This window comes from Oncorhynchus tshawytscha, linkage group LG24 (assembly GCF_018296145.1).
Source record: "Oncorhynchus tshawytscha isolate Ot180627B linkage group LG24, Otsh_v2.0, whole genome shotgun sequence".
Lineage (NCBI taxonomy): Eukaryota > Metazoa > Chordata > Actinopteri > Salmoniformes > Salmonidae > Oncorhynchus > Oncorhynchus tshawytscha.
Window position 1 is genome coordinate 33,220,853 of NC_056452.1, and position 19,956 is coordinate 33,240,808.

The following is a 19,956-nucleotide window of genomic DNA, read 5'->3' on the forward strand; positions in this document are numbered from 1 at the left end:
TTGTATATTTCGTATTTTGACAGATGTAGAACAACATCCGGGAACCTTTAGCATACTAATTATATCTTACTATGACTAATAAGCATACGACATAGTACATACTAATTTTACATCACAAATAGTACGGTTAGTGCGTGTCTCTCTGAGAGGTAAGGTGTCAGAGGTCAGGGGTGAAGGCCACCATTTGGCACAGCAGTCAGACACAGACGCCGGAGCAAAGAGATGCAACATAGTTTTGTCTAGTTTAGGATTTGTTCAAAGCTTGGCTTGTGAAACGCTCCATAAACTGAATTAGACTACAGAACACTTTACGACTCATCATTGTGCTGCTCAGACTGGAGTCCTATTGTGGCTAAAGGACCTGCTCAGACTGGAGACGTTTGGTGGGAGAGAAAGAGAGTTGGGATGAGATGTTTGGTGGGAGAGAAAGGGAGTTAGTTTGAAGACTAGGAACATGTCTCACTCCTACAACAGAAGCATTACTTGTATCATTCAGTGGCTCTAGCAGATGTCAGTGGCTCTAGCAGATGTCAGTGGCTCTAGCAGATGTTAGTGGCTCTAGCAGATGTTAGTGGCTCTAGCAGATGTCAGTGGCTCTAGCAGATGTTAGTGGCTCTAGCAGATGTTAGTGGCTCTAGCAGATGTTAGTGGCTCTAGCAGATGTCAGTGGCTCTAGCAGATGTTAGTGGCTCTAGCAGATGTTAGTGGCTCTAGCAGATGTTAGTGGCTCTAGCAGATGTTAGTGGCTCTAGCAGATGTTAGTGGCTCTAGCAGATGTTAGTGGCTCTAGCAGGGTCAAGAGACACTCCAACTGGTACTGCTGTGATGCCTAGCAACTGTAACTGAGCAACTGTAGCTTAAGGCCATTCTACTTCTTTGAACTCAGCTATTCTGAACCCAGAGGTTTCAAAGGAATGTTTGGTGTCTTCAGGACAGAGAGAAAGCAGAAGTGAGAAAGCCTTGTTTTTTTCATCCCTTTCAACAGAGAAACACAGAACATGCGATACAGTAGAATATATATGAGGTTTAAAGGACATTTGTCTTTCTACAGGTTGTGTTTAAGGCAAAATCGAAACATGCACCAGAGCTTCTGAAATACAGGTACGATTTAATAACTGTTTTAATTACTGTTCTATACTCTATAGTCCCTCTGTCTTCTGAACCTTACTGTTCTATACTCTATAGTCCCTCCGTCCTCTGTCTTCTGAACCTTACTGTTCTATACTCTATAGTCCCTCCGTCCTCTGTCTTCTGAACCTTACTGTTCTATACTCTATAGTCCCTCCGTCCTCTGTCTTCTGAACCTTACTGTTCTATACTCTATAGTCCCTCTGTCTTCTGAACCTTACTGTTCTATACTCTATAGTCCCTCTGTCCTCTGAACCTTACTGTTCTATACTCTATAGTCCCTCTGTCTCTTTGAACCTTTTTACTGTTCTATACTCTATAGTCCCTCTGTCTTCTGAACCTTACTGTTCTATACTCTATAATCCCTCTGTCTTCTGAACCTTACTGTTCTATACTCTATAGTCCCTCTGTCCTCTGTCTTCTGAACCTTACTGTTCTATACTCTATAATCCCTCTGTCTTCTGAACCTTACTGTTCTATACTCTATAGTCCCTCTGTCCTCTGTCTTCTGAACCTTACTGTTCTATACTCTATAGTCCCTCTGTCTTCTGAACCTTACTGTTCTATACTCTATAGTCCCTCTGTCTTCTGAACCTTACTGTTCTATACTCTATAGTCCCTCTGTCTTCTGAACCTTACTGTTCTATACTCTATAGTCCCTCTGTCCTCTGTCTTCTGAACCTTACTGTTCTATACTCTATAATCCCTCTGTCTTCTGAACCTTACTGTTCTATACTCTATAGTCCCTCTGTCCTCTGTCTTCTGAACCTTACTGTTCTATACTCTATAGTCCCTCCTCTGTCCTCTGTCTTCTGAACCTTACTGTTCTATACTCTATAGTCCCTCTGTCTTCTGAACCTTACTGTTCTATACTCTATAGTCCCTCTGTCCTCTGAACCTTACTGTTCTATACTCTATAGTCCCTCTGTCTTTTGAACCTTACTGTTCTATACTCTATAGTCCCTCTGTCTTCTGAACCTTACTGTTCTATACTCTATAATCCCTCTGTCTTCTGAACCTTACTGTTCTATACTCTATAGTCCCTCTGTCCTCTGTCTTCTGAACCTTACTGTTCTATACTCTATAGTCCCTCTGTCTTCTGAACCTTACTGTTCTATACTCTATAGTCCCTCTGTCCTCTGTCTTCTGAACCTTACTGTTCTATACTCTATAGTCCCTCTGTCCTCTGTCTTCTGAACCTTACTGTTCTATACTCTATAGTCCCTCTGTCCTCTGTCTTCTGAACCTTACTGTTCTATACTCTATAGTCCCTCTGTCCTCTGTCTTCTGAACCTTACTGTTCTATACTCTATAGTCCCTCTGTCTTCTGAACCTTACTGTTCTATACTCTATAGTCCCTCTGTCTTCTGAACCTTACTGTTCTATACTCTATAGTCCCTCTGTCCTCTGTCTTCTGAACCTTACTGTTCTATACTCTATAGTCCCTCTGTCTTCTGAACCTTACTGTTCTATACTCTATAGTCCCTCTGTCTTCTGAACCTTACTGTTCTATACTCTATAGTCCCTCTGTCCTCTGTCTTCTGAACCTTACTGTTCTATACTCTATAGTCCCTCTGTCTTCTGAACCTTACTGTTCTATACTCTATAGTCCCTCTGTCTTCTGAACCTTACTGTTCTATACTCTATAGTCCCTCTGTCTTCTGAACCTTACATTTCTATACTCTATAGTCCCTCTGTCTTCTGAACCTTACTGTTCTATACTCTATAGTCCCTCTGTCCTCTGAACCTTACTGTTCTATACTCTACAATCCCTCTGTCTTCTGAACCTTACTGTTCTATACTCTATAGTCCCTCTGTCCTCTGTCTTCTGAACCTTACTGTTCTATACTCTATAGTCCCTCTGTCCTCTGTCTTCTGAACCTTACTGTTCTATACTCTATAATCCCTCTGTCTTCTGAACCTTACTGTTCTATACTCTATAGTCCCTCTGTCCTCTGTCTTCTGAACCTTACTGTTCTATACTCTATAGTCCCTCCTCTGTCCTCTGTCTTCTGAACCTTACTGTTCTATACTCTATAGTCCCTCTGTCTTCTGAACCTTACTGTTCTATACTCTATAGTCCCTCTGTCTTCTGAACCTTACTGTTCTATACTCTATAGTCCCTCTGTCTTTTGAACCTTACTGTTCTATACTCTATAGTCCCTCTGTCTTCTGAACCTTACTGTTCTATACTCTATAGTCCCTCTGTCCTCTGTCTTCTGAACCTTACTGTTCTATACTCTATAGTCCCTCTGTCTTCTGAACCTTACTGTTCTATACTCTATAATCCCTCTGTCTTCTGAACCTTACTGTTCTATACTCTATAGTCCCTCTGTCCTCTGTCTTCTGAACCTTACTGTTCTATACTCTATAGTCCCTCTGTCTTCTGAACCTTACTGTTATATACTCTATAGTCCCTCTGTCTTCTGAACCTTACTGTTCTATACTCTATAGTCCCTCTGTCCTCTGTCTTCTGAACCTTACTGTTCTATACTCTATAATCCCTCTGTCTTCTGAACCTTACTGTTCTATACTCTATAGTCCCTCTGTCCTCTGTCTTCTGAACCTTACTGTTCTATACTCTATAGTCCCTCTGTCCTCTGTCTTCTGAACCTTACTCTTCTATACTCTATAGTCCCTCTGTCCTCTGTCTTCTGAACCTTACTGTTCTATACTCTATAGTCCCTCTGTCCTCTGTCTTCTGAACCTTACTGTTCTATACTCTATAGTCCCTCTGTCCTCTGTCTTCTGAACCTTACTGTTCTATACTCTATAGTCCCTCTGTCCTCTGTCTTCTGAACCTTACTGTTCTATACTCTATAGTCCCTCTGTCTTCTGAACCTTACTGTTCTATACTCTATAGTCCCTCTGTCTTCTGAACCTTACTGTTCTATACTCTATAGTCCCTCTGTCTTCTGAACCTTACTGTTCTATACTCTATAGTCCCTCTGTCCTCTGTCTTCTGAACCTTACTGTTCTATACTCTATAGTCCCTCTGTCCTCTGTCTTCTGAACCTTACTGTTCTATACTCTATAGTCCCTCTGTCTTCTGAACCTTACTGTTCTATACTCTATAGTCCCTCTGTCTTCTGAACCTTACTGTTCTATACTCTATAGTCCCTCTGTCTTCTGAACCTTACTGTTCTATACTCTATAGTCCCTCTGTCCTCTGTCTTCTGAACCTTACTGTTCTATACTCTATAGTCCCTCTGTCCTCTGTCTTCTGCTCTGCTTCCTCTTTGGAGTTCAGGCTGGGTTACTGTAAAGCGTTTGGTGACAACATTACCAATCAATCAATTTGATTGATTGATTGTGACCTCTACACCCTTCCTTCACTTTTGACCTCTAACAATGTTACTTCCTGTCCCCCAGGTTACCCCTGTACCTCCTCTTCCTGTCCATCAGTATGGTCTTCCTGGTAGTAAACCTGACCTGTGCCCTGCTAGTGAGGATGAGCACCACGGAGACCCAGACCATTGTACTGATCAGAGTAGCCATCAACGATACACTGTTTGTCCTGTGTGCCATCTCCCTCTCCCTCTGCCTCTACAAGATCGCCAAGATGTCCCTGGCTAATATCTACCTGGAGTCCAAGGTAAGAGATGTACACACACACCAATCCTTGGTTTAAATACATGTGTATTTGAGTATCTGGTAATCATACTACTTGTTTAGCGTGTATTTGAGTATCTGGTAATCATACTACTTGTTTAGCGTGTATTAGAGTATCTGGTAATCATAATACTTGTTTAGCGTGTATTTGAGTATCTTTGTACTTTAAGCATTTGTACATCGTTATGACATTTGTTCTGTCTTTATTATTTTGGAACTTCTGTGAGTGTAATGTCTACTGTTCATTTTTGTTGTCTATTTCACTTTTGTATATTATCCACCTCACTTGCTTTGACAATGTTAACATATGTTTCCCATGCCAATAAAGCCCCTTGAATTGAATTGAGTGAGTGCACTTGCTTACACATGACGAGTGCCTGCCCCGCGCCCTGCTGAGTGTGCTGCTGTAGACACGGCTGTGTGAGCATCGAGAATCAAATGGCACAGTTGGGTAGTTGACGTGTACCAGCTTCTCTAACCTGGTCCCAGATTAATTGGTACTGTCTGACCTACTCGTTGAGGACCATAGGAGATGTCAGGACAAACAGATCTGGGACAAGACGACCTGATATGCTCTATAAAGACATAGGAGATGGCAGGACAGCACAAACAGATCTGGGACCAGACGACCTGACATGCTCTATAAAGACATAGGAGATGTCAGGACAGCACAAACAGATCTGGGACCAGGTTCTATGATTCACACAAAGCTAAAACTATTGCTATCTGAGACAGTGTGTTTTATTTCCCAGGGAACCTCATTGTGCCAGGTGACAGCTATAGGAGCCACAGTCACCCTGCTGTACACATCCAGAGCCTGTTACAACCTGCTGGTTCTGGCCCTCACCAACGTTAAGAGCATCAACTCCTTCGACTACGACTGGTACAATGTATCTGACCAGGTAATACTGTACCACAGTGTCTTTCCTGGTCCTGGGGACCAAAAAGATGCACATTTTTGTCACGACACACATAATTCCTCTAATCAAGGTTGAAGGGGGTCTAGTGGTTAATAACTGAAAGGACGTTGGTTTGATTCCACGAGCAGAACACATGAAAAATCTGTTGATGTGCCCTTGAGCAAGGCACTTAACCCTAGTTGCTCATGTAAGTGGCTCTGAATAAGAGGTGACTAAGTCATTTAAGCGTGTTAACCCTCGCCGCCGGCCCAGTCTCGTCCTCAGAACAGGTGCAGAGCAGCTGGCTGGAGTGTTTACGGACAGATTACATCTCTCCCTGTCCCCACATGCTTCAACATCTCTCCCTGTCCCAGTCTGCTGTCCCCACATCCTTCAACATCTCTCCCTGTCCCCACATGCTTCAACATCTCCCCTGTCCCAGTCTGCTGTCCCCACATCCTTCAACATCTCTCCCTGTCCCCACATGCTTCAACATCTCTCCCTGTCCCAGTCTGCTGTCCCCACATCCTTCAACATCTCTCCCTGTCCCCACATGCTTCAACATCTCTCCCTGTCCCCACATCCTTCAACATCTCTCCCTGTCCCCACATGCTTCAACATCTCTCCCTGTCCCCACATCCTTCAACATCTCTCCCTGTCCCCACATGCTTCAACATCTCTCCCTGTCCCAGTCTGCTGTCCCCACATCCTTCAACATCTCTCCCTGTCCCCACATGCTTCAACATCTCTCCCTGTCCCAGTCTGCTGTCCCCACATGCTTCAACATCTCTCCCTGTCCCCACATCCTTCAACATCTCTCCCTGTCCCCACATCCTTCAACATCTCTCCCTGTCCCCACATCCTTCAACATCTCTCCCTGTCCCCACATCCTTCAACATCTCTCCCTGTCCCCACATCCTTCAACATCTCTCCCTGTCCCCACATCCTTCAACATCTCTCCCTGTCCCCACATCCTTCAACATCTCTCCCTGTCCCCACATCCTTCAACATCTCTCCCTGTCCCCACATCCTTCAACATCTCTCCCTGTCCCCACATCCTTCAACATCTCTCCCTATCTATCAACATATGTAATTCATGTTAAACGCTGCATATGTCTATAGTTTATATAGGATCCAGACTGAATAGAGGAAGCCCTTAGTTTATATAGGATCCAGACTGAATAGAGGAAGCCCTTAGTTTATAGGATCCAGGATCCAGACTGAATAGAGGAAGCCCTTAGTTTATATAGGATCCAGACTGAATAGAGGAAGCCCTTAGTTTATATAGGATCCAGACTGAATAGAGGAAGCCCTTAGTTTATATAGGATCCAGACTGAATAGAGAAGCCCTTAGTTTATATAGGATCCAGACTGAATAGAGGAAGCCCTTTTATATAGGATCCAGACTGAATAGAGGAAGCCCTTAGTTTATATAGGATCCAGTCTGAATAGAGGAAGCCCTTAGTTTATATAGGATCCAGACTGAATAGAGGAAGCCCTTAGTTTATATAGGATCCAGTCTGAATAGAGGAAGCCCTTAGTTTATATAGGATCCAGACTGAATAGAGGAAGCCCTTAGTTTATATAGGATCCAGACTGAATAGAGGAAGCCCTTAGTTTACTAGGATCCAACTGAATAGAGGAAGCCCTTAGTTTATATAGGATCCAGACTGAATAGAGGAAGCCCTTAGTTTATATAGGATCCAGACTGAATAGAGGAAGCCCTTAGTTTATATAGATCCAGATCCAGACTGTTTATATAGGATCCAGACTGAATAGAGGAAGCCCTTAGTTTATATAGGATCCAGACTGAATAGAGGAAGCCCTTAGTTTATATAGGATCCAGACTGAATAGAGGAAGCCCTTAGTTTATATAGGATCCAGACTGAATAGAGGAAGCCCTTAGTTTATATAGGATCCAGACTGAATAGAGGAAGCCCTTAGTTTATATAGGATCCAGACTGAATAGAGGAAGCCCTTAGTTTATATAGGATCCAGACTGAATAGAGGAAGCCCTTAGTTTTATAGGTCCAGACTGAATAGAGGAAGCCCTTAGTTTATATAGGATCCAGACTGAATAGAGGAAGCCCTTAGTTTATATAGGATCCAGACTGAATAGAGGAAGCCCTTAGTTTATATAGGATCCAGACTGAATAGAGGAAGCCCTTAGTTTATATAGGATCCAGACTGAAGCCCTTAGTTTATATAGGATCCAGACTGAATAGAGGAAGCCCTTAGTTTATATAGGATCCAGACTGAATAGAGGAAGCCCTTAGTTTATATAGGATCCAGACTGAATAGAGGAAGCCCTTAGTTTATATAGGATCCAGACTGAATAGAGGAAGCCCTTAGCCCTTTTATATAGGATCCAGACTGAATAGAGGAAGCCCTTAGTTTATATAGGATCCAGACTGAATAGAGGAAGCCCTTAGTTTATATAGGATCCAGACTGAATAGAGGAAGCCCTTAGTTTATATAGGATCCAGACTGAATAGAGGAAGCCCTTAGTTTATATAGGATCCAGACTGAATAGAGGAAGCCCTTAGTTTATATAGGATCCAGACTGAATAGAGGAAGCCCTTAGTTTATATAGGATCCAGACTGAATAGAGGAAGCCCTTAGTTTATATAGGATCCAGACTGAATAGAGGAAGCCCTTAGTTTATATAGGATCCAGACTGAATAGAGGAAGCCCTTAGTTTATATAGGATCCAGACTGAATAGAGGAAGCCCTTAGTTTATATAGGATCCAGACTGAATAGAGGAAGCCCTTAGTTTATATAGGATCCAGACTGAATAGAGGAAGCCCTTAGTTTATATAGGATCCAGACTGAATAGAGGAAGCCCCTTAGGATCCAGACTTAGTTTATATAGGATCCAGACTGAATAGAGGAAGCCCTTAGTTTATATAGGATCCAGACTGAATAGAGGAAGCCCTTAGTTTATATAGGATCCAGACTGAATAGAGGAAGCCCTTAGTTTATATAGGATCCAGACTGAATAGAGGAAGCCCTTAGTTTATATAGGATCCAGACTGAATAGAGGAAGCCCTTAGTTTATATAGGATAGGAAGCCCTTAGTTTATATAGGATCCAGACTGAATAGAGGAAGCCCTTAGTTTATATAGGATCCAGACTGAATAGAGGAAGCCCTTAGTTTATATAGGATCCAGACTGAATAGAGGAAGCCCTTAGTTTATATAGGATCCAGACTGAATAGAGGAAGCCCTTAGTTTATATAGGATCCAGACTGAATAGAGGAAGCCCTTAGTTTATATAGGATCAGACAGAAGCCCTTAGTTTAATAGGATCCAGACTGAATAGAGGAAGCCCTTAGTTTATATAGGATCCAGACTGAATAGAGGAAGCCCTTAGTTTATATAGGATCCAGACTGAATAGAGGAAGCCCTTAGTTTATATAGGATCCAGACTGAATAGAGGAAGCCCTTAGTTTATATAGGATCCAGACTGAATAGAGGAAGCCCTTAGTTTATATAGGATCCAGACTGAATAGAGGAAGCCCTTAGTTTATATAGGATCCAGACTGAATAGAGGAAGCCCTTAGTTTATATAGGATCCAGACAGGAAGCCCTTAGTTTATATAGGATCCAGACTGAATAGAGGAAGCCCTTAGTTTATATAGGATCCAGACTGAATAGAGGAAGCCCTTAGTTTATATAGGATCCAGACTGAATAGAGGAAGCCCTTAGTTTTTATATAGGATCCAGACTGAATAGAGGAAGCCCTTAGTTTATATAGGATCCAGACTGAATAGAGGAAGCCCTTAGTTTATATAGGATCCAGACTGAATAGAGGAAGCCCTTAGTTTATATAGGATCCAGACTGAAGCCCTTAGAGGATCCAGCCCTTAGTTTATATAGGATCCAGACTGAATAGAGGAAGCCCTTAGTTTATATAGGATCCAGACTGAATAGAGGAAGCCCTTAGTTTATATAGGATCCAGACTGAATAGAGGAAGCCCTTAGTTTATATAGGATCCAGACTGAATAGAGGAAGCCCTTAGTTTATATAGGATCCAGACTGAATAGAGGAAGCCCTTAGTTTATATAGGATCCAGACTGAATAGAGGAAGCCCTTAGTTTATATAGGATCCAGACTGAATAGAGGAAGCCCTTAGTTTATATAGGATCCAGACTGAATAGAGGAAGCCCTTAGTTTATATAGGATCCAGACTGAATAGAGAAGCCCTTAGTTTATATAGGATCCAGACTGAATAGAGGAAGCCCTTAGTTTATATAGGATCCAGACTGAATAGAGGAAGCCCTTAGTTTATATAGGATCCAGACTGAATAGTTTATATAGATCCAGGAAGCCCTTAGTTTATATAGGATCCAGACTGAATAGAGGAAGCCCTTAGTTTATATAGGATCCAGACTGAATAGAGGAAGCCCTTAGTTTATATAGGCCCTTAGTTTATATAGGATCCAGACTGAATAGAGGAAGCCCTTAGTTTATATAGGATCCAGACTGAATAGAGGAAGCCCTTAGTTTATATAGGATCCAGACTGAATAGAGGAAGCCCTTAGTTTATATAGGATCCAGACTGAATAGAGGAAGCCCTTAGTTTATATAGGATCCAGACTGAATAGAGGAAGCCCTTAGTTTATATAGGATCCAGACTGAATAGAGGAAGCCCTTAGTTTATATAGGATCCAGTCTGAATAGAGGAAGCCCTTAGTTTATATAGGATCCAGACTGAATAGAGGAAGCCCTTAGTTTATATAGGATCCAGACTGAATAGAGGAAGCCCTTAGTTTATATAGGATCCAGACTGAATAGAGGAAGCCCTTAGTTTATATAGGATCCAGACTGAATAGAGGAAGCCCTTAGTTTATATAGGATCCAGACTGAATAGAGGAAGCCCTTAGTTTATATAGGATCCAGACTGAATAGAGGAAGCCCTTAGTTTATATAGGATCCAGACTGAATAGAGGAAGCCCTTAGTTTATATAGGATCCAGACTGAATAGAGGAAGCCCTTAGTTTATATAGGATCCAGACTGAATAGAGGAAGCCCTTAGTTTATATAGGATCCAGACTGAATAGAGGAAGCCCTTAGTTTATATAGGATCCAGACTGAATAGAGGAAGCCCTTAGTTTATATAGGATCCAGACTGAATAGAGGAAGCCCTTAGTTTATATAGGATCCAGACTGAATAGAGGAAGCCCTTAGTTTATATAGGATCCAGACTGAATAGAGGAAGCCCTTAGTTTATAGGATCCAGACTGAATAGAGGAAGCCCAGATCCAGACTGAATAGAGGAAGCCCTTAGTTTATATAGGATCCAGACTGAATAGAGGAAGCCCTTAGTTTATATAGGATCCAGACTGAATAGAGGAAGCCCTTAGTTTATATAGGATCCAGACTGAATAGAGGAAGCCCTTAGTTTATATAGGATCCAGACTGAATAGAGGAAGCCCTTAGTTTATATAGGATCCAGACTGAATAGAGGAAGCCCTTAGTTTATATAGGATCCAGACTGAATAGAGGAAGAAGCCCTTAGTTTATATAGGATCCAGACTGAATAGAGGAAGCCCTTAGTTTATATAGGATCCAGACTGAATAGAGGAAGCCCTTAGTTTATATAGGATCCAGACTGAATAGAGGAAGCCCTTAGTTTATATAGGATCCAGACTGAATAGAGGAAGCCCTTAGTTTATATAGGATCCAGACTGAATAGAGGAAGCCCTTAGTTTATATAGGATCCAGACTGAATAGAGAAGCCCTTAGTTTATATAGGATCCAGACTGAATAGAGGAAGCCCTTAGTTTATATAGGATCCAGACTGAATAGAGGAAGCCCTTAGTTTATATAGGATCCAGACTGAATAGAGGAAGCCCTTAGTTTATATAGGATCCAGACTGAATAGAGGAAGCCCTTAGTTTATATAGGATCCAGACTGAATAGAGGAAGCCCTTAGTTTATATAGGATCCAGACTGAATAGAGGAAGCCCTTAGTTTATTAGGATCCAGACTGAATAGAGGAAGCCCTTAGTTTATATAGGATCCAGACTGAATAGAGGAAGCCCTTAGTTTATATAGGATCCAGACTGAATAGAGGAAGCCCTTAGTTTATATAGGATCCAGACTGAATAGAGGAAGCCCTTAGTTTATATAGGATCCAGACTGAATAGAGGAAGAGGAAGCCCTTAGTTTATATAGGATCCAGACTGAATAGAGGAAGCCCTTAGTTTATATAGGATCCAGACTGAATAGAGGAAGCCCTTAGTTTATATAGGATCCCAGAGCCTGAATAGATCCAGACTGGAAGCCCTTAGTTTATATAGGATCCAGACTGAATAGAGGAAGCCCTTAGTTTATATAGGATCCAGACTGAATAGAGGAAGCCCTTAGTTTATATAGGATCCAGACTGAATAGAGGAAGCCCTTAGTTTATATAGGATCCAGACTGAATAGAGGAAGCCCTTAGTTTATATAGGATCCAGACTGAATAGAGGAAGCCCTTAGTTTATATAGGATCCAGACTGAATAGAGGAAGCCCTTAGTTTATATAGGATCCATCCAGACTGAGGATCCAGACTGAGGAAGCCCTTAGTTTATATAGGATCCAGACTGAATAGAGGAAGCCCTTAGTTTATATAGCCCTTAGGATCCAGACTGAATAGAGGAAGCCCTTAGTTTATATAGGATCCAGACTGAATAGCCCTTAGTTTATAGGATCCAGACTGAATAGAGGAAGCCCTTAGTTTATATAGGATCCAGACTGAATCCAGAGAGGAAGCCCTTAGTTTATATAGGATCCAGACTGAATAGAGGAAGCCCTTAGTTTATATAGGATCCAGACTGAATAGAGGAAGCCCTTAGTTTATATAGGATCCAGACTGAATAGAGGAAGCCCTTAGTTTATATAGGATCCAGACTGAATAGAGGAAGCCCTTAGTTTATATAGGATCCAGACTGAATAGAGGAAGCCCTTAGTTTATATAGGATCCAGACTGAATAGAGGAAGCCCTTAGTTTATATAGGATCCAGACTGAATAGAGGAAGCCCTTAGTTTATATAGGATCCAGACTGAATAGAGGAAGCCCTTAGTTTATATAGGATCCAGACTGAATAGAGGAAGCCTTAGTTTATATAGGATCCAGACTGAATTAGTTTATATTCCAGACTGAATAGAGGAAGCCCTTAGTTTATATAGGATCCAGTCTGAATAGAGGAAGCCCTTAGTTTATATAGGATCCAGACTGAATAGAGGAAGCCCTTAGTTTATATAGGATCCAGACTGAATAGAGGAAGCCCTTAGTTTATATAGGATCCAGACTGAATAGAGGAAGCCCTTAGTTTATATAGGATCCAGACTGAATAGAGGAAGCCCTTAGTTTATATAGGATCCAGACTGAATAGAGGAAGCCCTTAGTTTATATAGGATCCAGACTGAATAGAGGAAGCCCTTAGTTTTATAGGATCCAGACTGAATCCAGACTGAATAGAGGAAGCCCTTAGTTTTATAGGATAGGATCCAGACTGAATAGAGGAAGCCCTTAGTTTATATAGGATCCAGACTGAATAGAGGAAGCCCTTAGTTTATATAGGAATCCAGACTGAATAGAGGAAGCCCTTAGTTTATATAGGATCCAGACTGAATAGAGGAAGCCCTTAGTTTATATAGGATCCAGACTGAATAGAGGAAGCCCTTAGTTTATATAGGATCCAGACTCCAGAAGCCCTAGAATCCAGACTGAGGAAGCCCTTAGTTTATATAGGAATAGAGGAAGCCCAGACTGAATAGAGGAAGCCCTTAGTTTATATAGGATCCAGACTGAATAGAGGAAGCCCTTAGTTTATATAGGATCCAGACTGAATAGAGGAAGCCCTTAGTTTATATAGGATCCAGACTGAATAGAGGAAGCCCTTAGTTTATATAGGATCCAGACTGAATAGAGGAAGCCCTTAGTTTATATAGGATCCAGACTGAATAGAGGAAGCCCTTAGTTTATATAGGATCCAGACTGAATAGAGGAAGCCCTTAGTTTATATAGGATCCAGACTGAATAGAGGAAGCCCTTAGTTTATATAGGATCCAGACTGAATAGAGGAAGCCCTTAGTTTATATAGGATCCAGACTGAATAGAGGAAGCCCTTAGTTTATATAGGATCCAGACTGAATAGAGGAAGCCCTTAGTTTATATAGGATCCAGACTGAATAGAGGAAGCCCTTAGTTTATATAGGATCCAGACTGAATAGAGGAAGCCCTTAGTTTATATAGGATCCAGACTGAATAGAGGAAGCCCTTAGTTTATATAGGATCCAGACTGAATAGAGGAAGTTTATATAGGATCCAGACTGAATAGAGGAAGCCCTTAGTTTATATCCAGACTGAATCCAGATCCACTGAATAGAGGAAGCCCTTAGTTTATATAGGATCCAGACTGAATAGAGGAAGCCCTTAGTTTATATAGGATCCAGACTGAATAGAGGAAGCCCTTAGTTTATATAGGATCCAGACTGAATAGAGGAAGCCCTTAGTTTATATAGGATCCAGACTGAATAGAGGAAGCCCTTAGTTTATATAGGATCCAGACTGAATAGAGGAAGCCCTTAGTTTATATAGGATCCAGACTGAATAGAGGAAGCCCTTAGTTTATATAGGATCCAGACTGAATAGAGGAAGCCCTTAGTTTATATAGGATCCAGACTGAATAGAGGAAGCCCTAGAATCCAGATCCAGACTGAATAGAGGAAGCCCTTAGTTTATATAGGATCCAGACTGAATAGAGGAAGCCCTTAGTTTATATAGGATTTAGAGGAAGCCCTTAGTTTATAGGATCCAGACTGAATAGAGGAAGCCCTTAGTTTATATAGGATCCAGACTGAATAGAGGAAGCCCTTAGTTTATATAGGATCCAGACTGAATAGAGACTGAATAGAGGAAGTTTATAAGGATCCAGACTGAATAGAGGAAGCCCTTAGTTTATATAGGATCCAGACTGAATAGAGGAAGGAAGTTTATATAGGATCCAGACTGAATAGAGGAAGCCCTTAGTTTATAGGATCCAGACTGAATAGAGGAAGCCCTTAGTTTATATAGGATCCAGACTGAATAGAGGAAGCCCTTAGTTTATATAGGATCCAGACTGAATAGAGGAAGCCCTTAGTTTATATAGGATCCAGACTGAATAGAGGAAGCCCTTAGTTAGTTTATATAGGATCCAGACTGAATAGAGGAAGCCCTAGTTTATATAGGATCCAGACTGAATAGAGGAAGCCCTTAGTTTATATAGGATCCAGACTGAATAGAGGAAGCCCTTAGTTTATATAGGATCCAGACTGAATAGAGGAAGCCCTTAGTTTATATAGGATCCAGACTGAATAGAGGAAGCCCTTAGTTTATATAGGATCCAGACTGAATAGAGGAAGCCCTTAGTTTGAATATAGGATCCAGACTGAATAGAGGAAGCCCTTAGTTTATATAGGATCCAGAAGCCCTGAATCCAGAGAGGAAGCCCTTAGTTTATATAGGATCCAGACTGAATAGAGGAAGCCCTTAGTTTATATAGGATCCAGACTGAATAGAGGAAGCCCTTAGTTTATATAGGATCCAGACTGAATAGAGAAGCCCTTAGTTTATATAGATCCAGACTGAATAGAGGAAGCCCTTAGTTTATATAGGATCCAGTCTGAATAGAGGAAGCCCTTAGTTTATATAGGATCCAGACTGAATAGAGGAAGCCCTTAGTTTATATAGGATCCAGACTGAATAGAGGAAGCCCTTAGTTTATATAGGATCCAGACTGAATAGAGGAAGCCCTTAGTTTATATAGGATCCAGACTGAATAGAGGAAGCCCTTAGTTTATATAGGATCCAGACTGAATAGAGGAAGCCCTTAGTTTATATAGGATCCAGACTGAATAGAGGAAGCCCTTAGTTTATATAGGATCCAGACTGAATAGAGGAAGCCCTTAGTTTTTATATAGGATCCAGACTGAATAGAGGAAGCCCTTAGTTTATATAGGATCCAGACTGAATAGAGGAAGCCCTTAGTTTATATAGGATCCAGACTGAATAGAGGAAGCCCTTAGTTTATATAGGATCCAGACTGAATAGAGGAAGCCCTTAGTTTATATAGGATCCAGACTGAATAGAGGAAGCCCTTAGTTTATATAGGATCCAGACTGAATAGAGGAAGCCCTTAGTTTATATAGGATCCAGACTGAATAGAGGAAGCCCTTAGTTTATATAGGATCCAGACTGAATAGAGGAAGCCCTTAGTTTATATAGGATCCAGACTGAATAGAGGAAGCCCTTAGTTTATATAGGATCCAGACTGAATAGAGGAAGCCCTTAGTTTATATAGGATCCAGACTGAATAGAGGAAGCCCTTAGTTTATATAGATCCAGACTGAATAGAGAGCCCTTAGTTTATATAGGATCCAGACTTAGAGGAAGTTTATATAGGATCCAGACTGAATAGAGGAAGCCCTTAGTTTATATAGGATCCAGACTGAATAGAGGAAGCCCTTAGTTTATATAGGATCCAGACTGAATAGAGGAAGCCCTTAGTTTATATAGGATCCAGACTGAATAGAGGAAGCCCTTAGTTTATATAGGATCCAGACTGAATAGAGGAAGCCCTTAGTTTATATAGGATCCAGACTGAATAGAGGAAGCCCTTAGTTTATATAGGATCCAGACTGAATAGAGGAAGCCCTTAGTTTATATAGGATCCAGACTGAATAGAGGAAGCCCTTAGTTTATATAGGATCCAGACTGAATAGAGGAAGCCCTTAGTTTATATAGGATCCAGACTGAATAGAGGAAGCCCTTAGTTTATATAGGATCCAGACTGAATAGAGAAGCCCTTAGAAGATCCAGACTGAATAGAGGAAGCCCTTAGTTTATATAGGATCCAGACTGAATAGAGGAAGCCCTTAGTTTATATAGGATCCAGACTGAATAGAGGAAGCCCTTAGTTTATATAGGATCCAGACTGTTTATATAGGATCCAGACTGAATAGAGGAAGCCCTTAGTTTATATAGATCCAGACTGAATAGAGGAAGCCCTTAGTTTATATAGGATCCAGACTTTAGTTTATATAGGATCCAGACTGAATAGAGGAAGCCCTTAGTTTATATAGGATCCAGACTGAATAGAGGAAGCCCTTAGTTTATATAGGATCCAGACTGAATAGAGGAAGCCCTTAGTTTATATAGGATCCAGACTGAATAGAGGAAGCCCTTAGTTTATATAGGATCCAGACTGAATAGAGGAAGCCCTTAGTTTATATAGGATCCAGACTGAATAGAGGAAGCCCTTAGTTTATATAGGATCCAGACTGAATAGAGGAAGCCCTTAGTTTATATAGGATCCAGACTGAATAGAGGAAGCCCTTAGTTTATATAGGATCCAGACTGAATAGAGGAAGCCCTTAGTTTATATAGGATCCAGACTGAATAGAGGAAGCCCTTAGTTTATATAGGATCCAGACTGAATAGAGGAAGCCCTTAGTTTATATAGGATCCAGACTGAATAGAGGAAGCCCTTAGTTTATATAGGATCCAGTCTGAATAGAGGAAGCCCTTAGTTTATATAGGATCCAGACTGAATAGACTGAATAGAGGAAGCCCTTAGTTTATATAGGATCCAGACTGAATAGAGGAAGCCCTTAGTTTTATAGGATCCAGACTGAATCCAGATCCACTGAATAGAGGAAGCCCTTAGTTTATATAGGATCCAGACTGAATAGAGGAAGCCCTTAGTTTATATAGGATCCAGACTGAATAGAAGCCCTTAGTTTATATAGGATCCAGACTGAATAGAGGAAGCCCTTAGTTTATATAGGATCCAGACTGAATAGAGGAAGCCCTTAGTTTATATAGGATCCAGACTGAATAGAGGAAGCCCTTAGTTTATATAGGATCCAGACTGAATAGAGGAAGCCCTTAGTTTATATAGGATCCAGACTGAATAGAGGAAGCCCTTAGTTTATATAGGATCCAGACTGAATAGAGGAAGCCCTTAGTTTATATAGGATCCAGACTGAATAGAGGAAGCCCTTAGTTTATATAGGATCCAGACTGAATAGAGGAAGCCCTTAGTTTATATAGGATCCAGACTGAATAGAGGAAGCCCTTAGTTTATATAGGATCCAGACTGAATAGAGGAAGCCCTTAGTTTATATAGGATCCAGACTGAATAGAGGAAGCCCTTAGTTTATATAGGATCCAGACAGACTGATCCATAGAGGAAGCCCTTAGTTTATATAGGATCCAGACTGAATAGAGGAAGCCCTTAGTTTATATAGGATCCAGACTGAATAGAGGAAGCCCTTAGTTTATATAGGATCCAGACTGAATAGAGGAAGCCCTTAGTTTATATAGGATCCAGACTGAATAGAGGAAGCCCTTAGTTTATATAGGATCCAGACTGAATAGTTTATATAGGATCCAGACTGAATAGAGGAAGCCCTTAGTTTATATAGGATCCAGACTGAATAGGAAGGAAGCCCTTAGTTTATATAGGATCCAGACTGAATAGAGGAAGCCCTTAGTTTATATAGGATCCAGACTGAATAGAGGAAGCCCTTAGTTTATATAGGATCCAGACTGAATAGAGGAAGCCCTTAGTTTATATAGGATCCAGACTGAATAGAGGAAGCCCTTAGTTTATATAGGATCCAGACTGAATAGAGGAAGCCAGACTGAATAGTTTATATAGGATCCAGACTGAATAGAGGAAGCCCTTAGAAGATCCCTTAGAGGAAGCCCTTTATATAGGATCCAGACTGAATAGAAGCCCTTAGAAGCCCTTAGTTTATATAGGATCCAGACTGAATAGAGGAAGCCCTTAGTTTATATAGGAATCCAGATCCAGACTGAATAGAGGAAGCCCTTAGTTTATATAGGATCCAGACTGAATAGAGGAAGCCCTTAGTTTATATAGGATCCAGACTGAATAGAGGAAGCTGAATAGAGGAAGCCCTTAGTTTATATAGGATCCAGTCTGAATAGAGGAAGCCCTTAGTTTATATAGGATCCAGACTGAATAGAGAAGCCCTTAGAAGATCCCTGAATAGAGGAAGCCCTTAGTTTATATAGGATCCAGACTGAATAGAGGAAGCCCTTAGTTTATATAGGATCCAGACTGAATAGAGGAAGCCCTTAGTTTATATAGGATCCAGACTGAATAGAGGAAGCCCTTAGTTTATATAGGATCCAGACTGAATAGAGGAAGCCCTTAGTTTATATAGATCCAGACTGAATAGAGGAAGCCCTTAGTTTATATAGGATCCAGACTGAATAGAGGAAGCCCTTAGGAAGATCCCTGAATAGAGGAAGTAGTTTATATAGGATCCAGACTGAATAGAGGAAGCCCTTAGTTTATATAGGATCCAGACTGAATAGAGGAAGCCCTTAGTTTATATAGGATCCAGACTGAATAGAGGAAGCCCTTAGTTTATATAGGATCCAGACTGAATAGAGGAAGCCCTTAGTTTATATAGGATCCAGACTGAATAGAGGAAGCCCTTAGTTTATATAGGATCCAGACTGAATAGAGGAAGCCCTTAGTTTATATAGGATCCAGACTGAATAGAGGAAGCCCTTAGTTTATATAGGATCCAGACTGAATAGAGGAAGCCCTTAGTTTATATAGGATCCAGACTGAATAGAGGAAGCCCTTAGTTTATATAGGATCCAGACTGAATAGAGGAAGCCCTTAGTTTATATAGGATCCAGACTGAATAGAGGAAGCCCTTAGAAGATCCAGACTGAATAGAGGAAGTTTATATAGGATCCAGACTGAATCCAGACTGAATAGAGGAAGCCCTTAGTTTATATAGGATCCAGACTGAATAGAGGAAGCCCTTAGTTTATATAGGATCCAGACTGAATAGAGGAAGCCCTTAGTTTATATAGGATCCAGACTGAATAGAGGAAGCCCTTAGTTTATATAGGATCCAGACTGAATAGAGGAAGCCCTTAGTTTTATATAGGAATAGAGGAAGCCCTTAGTTTATATAGGATCCAGACTGAATAGAGGAAGCCCTTAGTTTATATAGATCCACTGAATAGAGGAAGCCCTTAGTTTATATAGGATCCCAGACTCCAGACTGAATAGAGGAAGCCCTTAGTTTATATAGGATCCAGACTGAATAGAGGAAGCCCTTAGTTTATATAGGATCCCAGAACTTAGTTTATGATCCAGACTGAATAGAGGAAGCCCTTAGTTTATATAGGATCCAGACTGAATAGAGGATCCAGAATAGAGGAAGCCCTTAGTTTATATAGGATCCAGACTGAATAGAGGAAGCCCTTAGTTTATATAGGATCCAGACTG

The 19,956-nt window shown here is 41.0% G+C and overlaps 1 protein-coding gene across 1 annotated transcript in view; it reads left to right on the plus strand.

Annotated features, from left to right (window-relative positions):
* gpr137ba (G protein-coupled receptor 137Ba) overlaps positions 1 to 19,956 on the plus strand; it is a 45,771-nt gene that overhangs the window by 18,638 nt on the left and 7,177 nt on the right. The window contains exons 2-4 of the mRNA XM_042305700.1: positions 1,052 to 1,101; positions 4,501 to 4,723; positions 5,493 to 5,642. Coding sequence (XP_042161634.1) covers positions 1,052 to 1,101; positions 4,501 to 4,723; positions 5,493 to 5,642 — 423 coding nt within the window. The remainder of the gene's footprint in view (positions 1 to 1,051; positions 1,102 to 4,500; positions 4,724 to 5,492; positions 5,643 to 19,956) is intronic.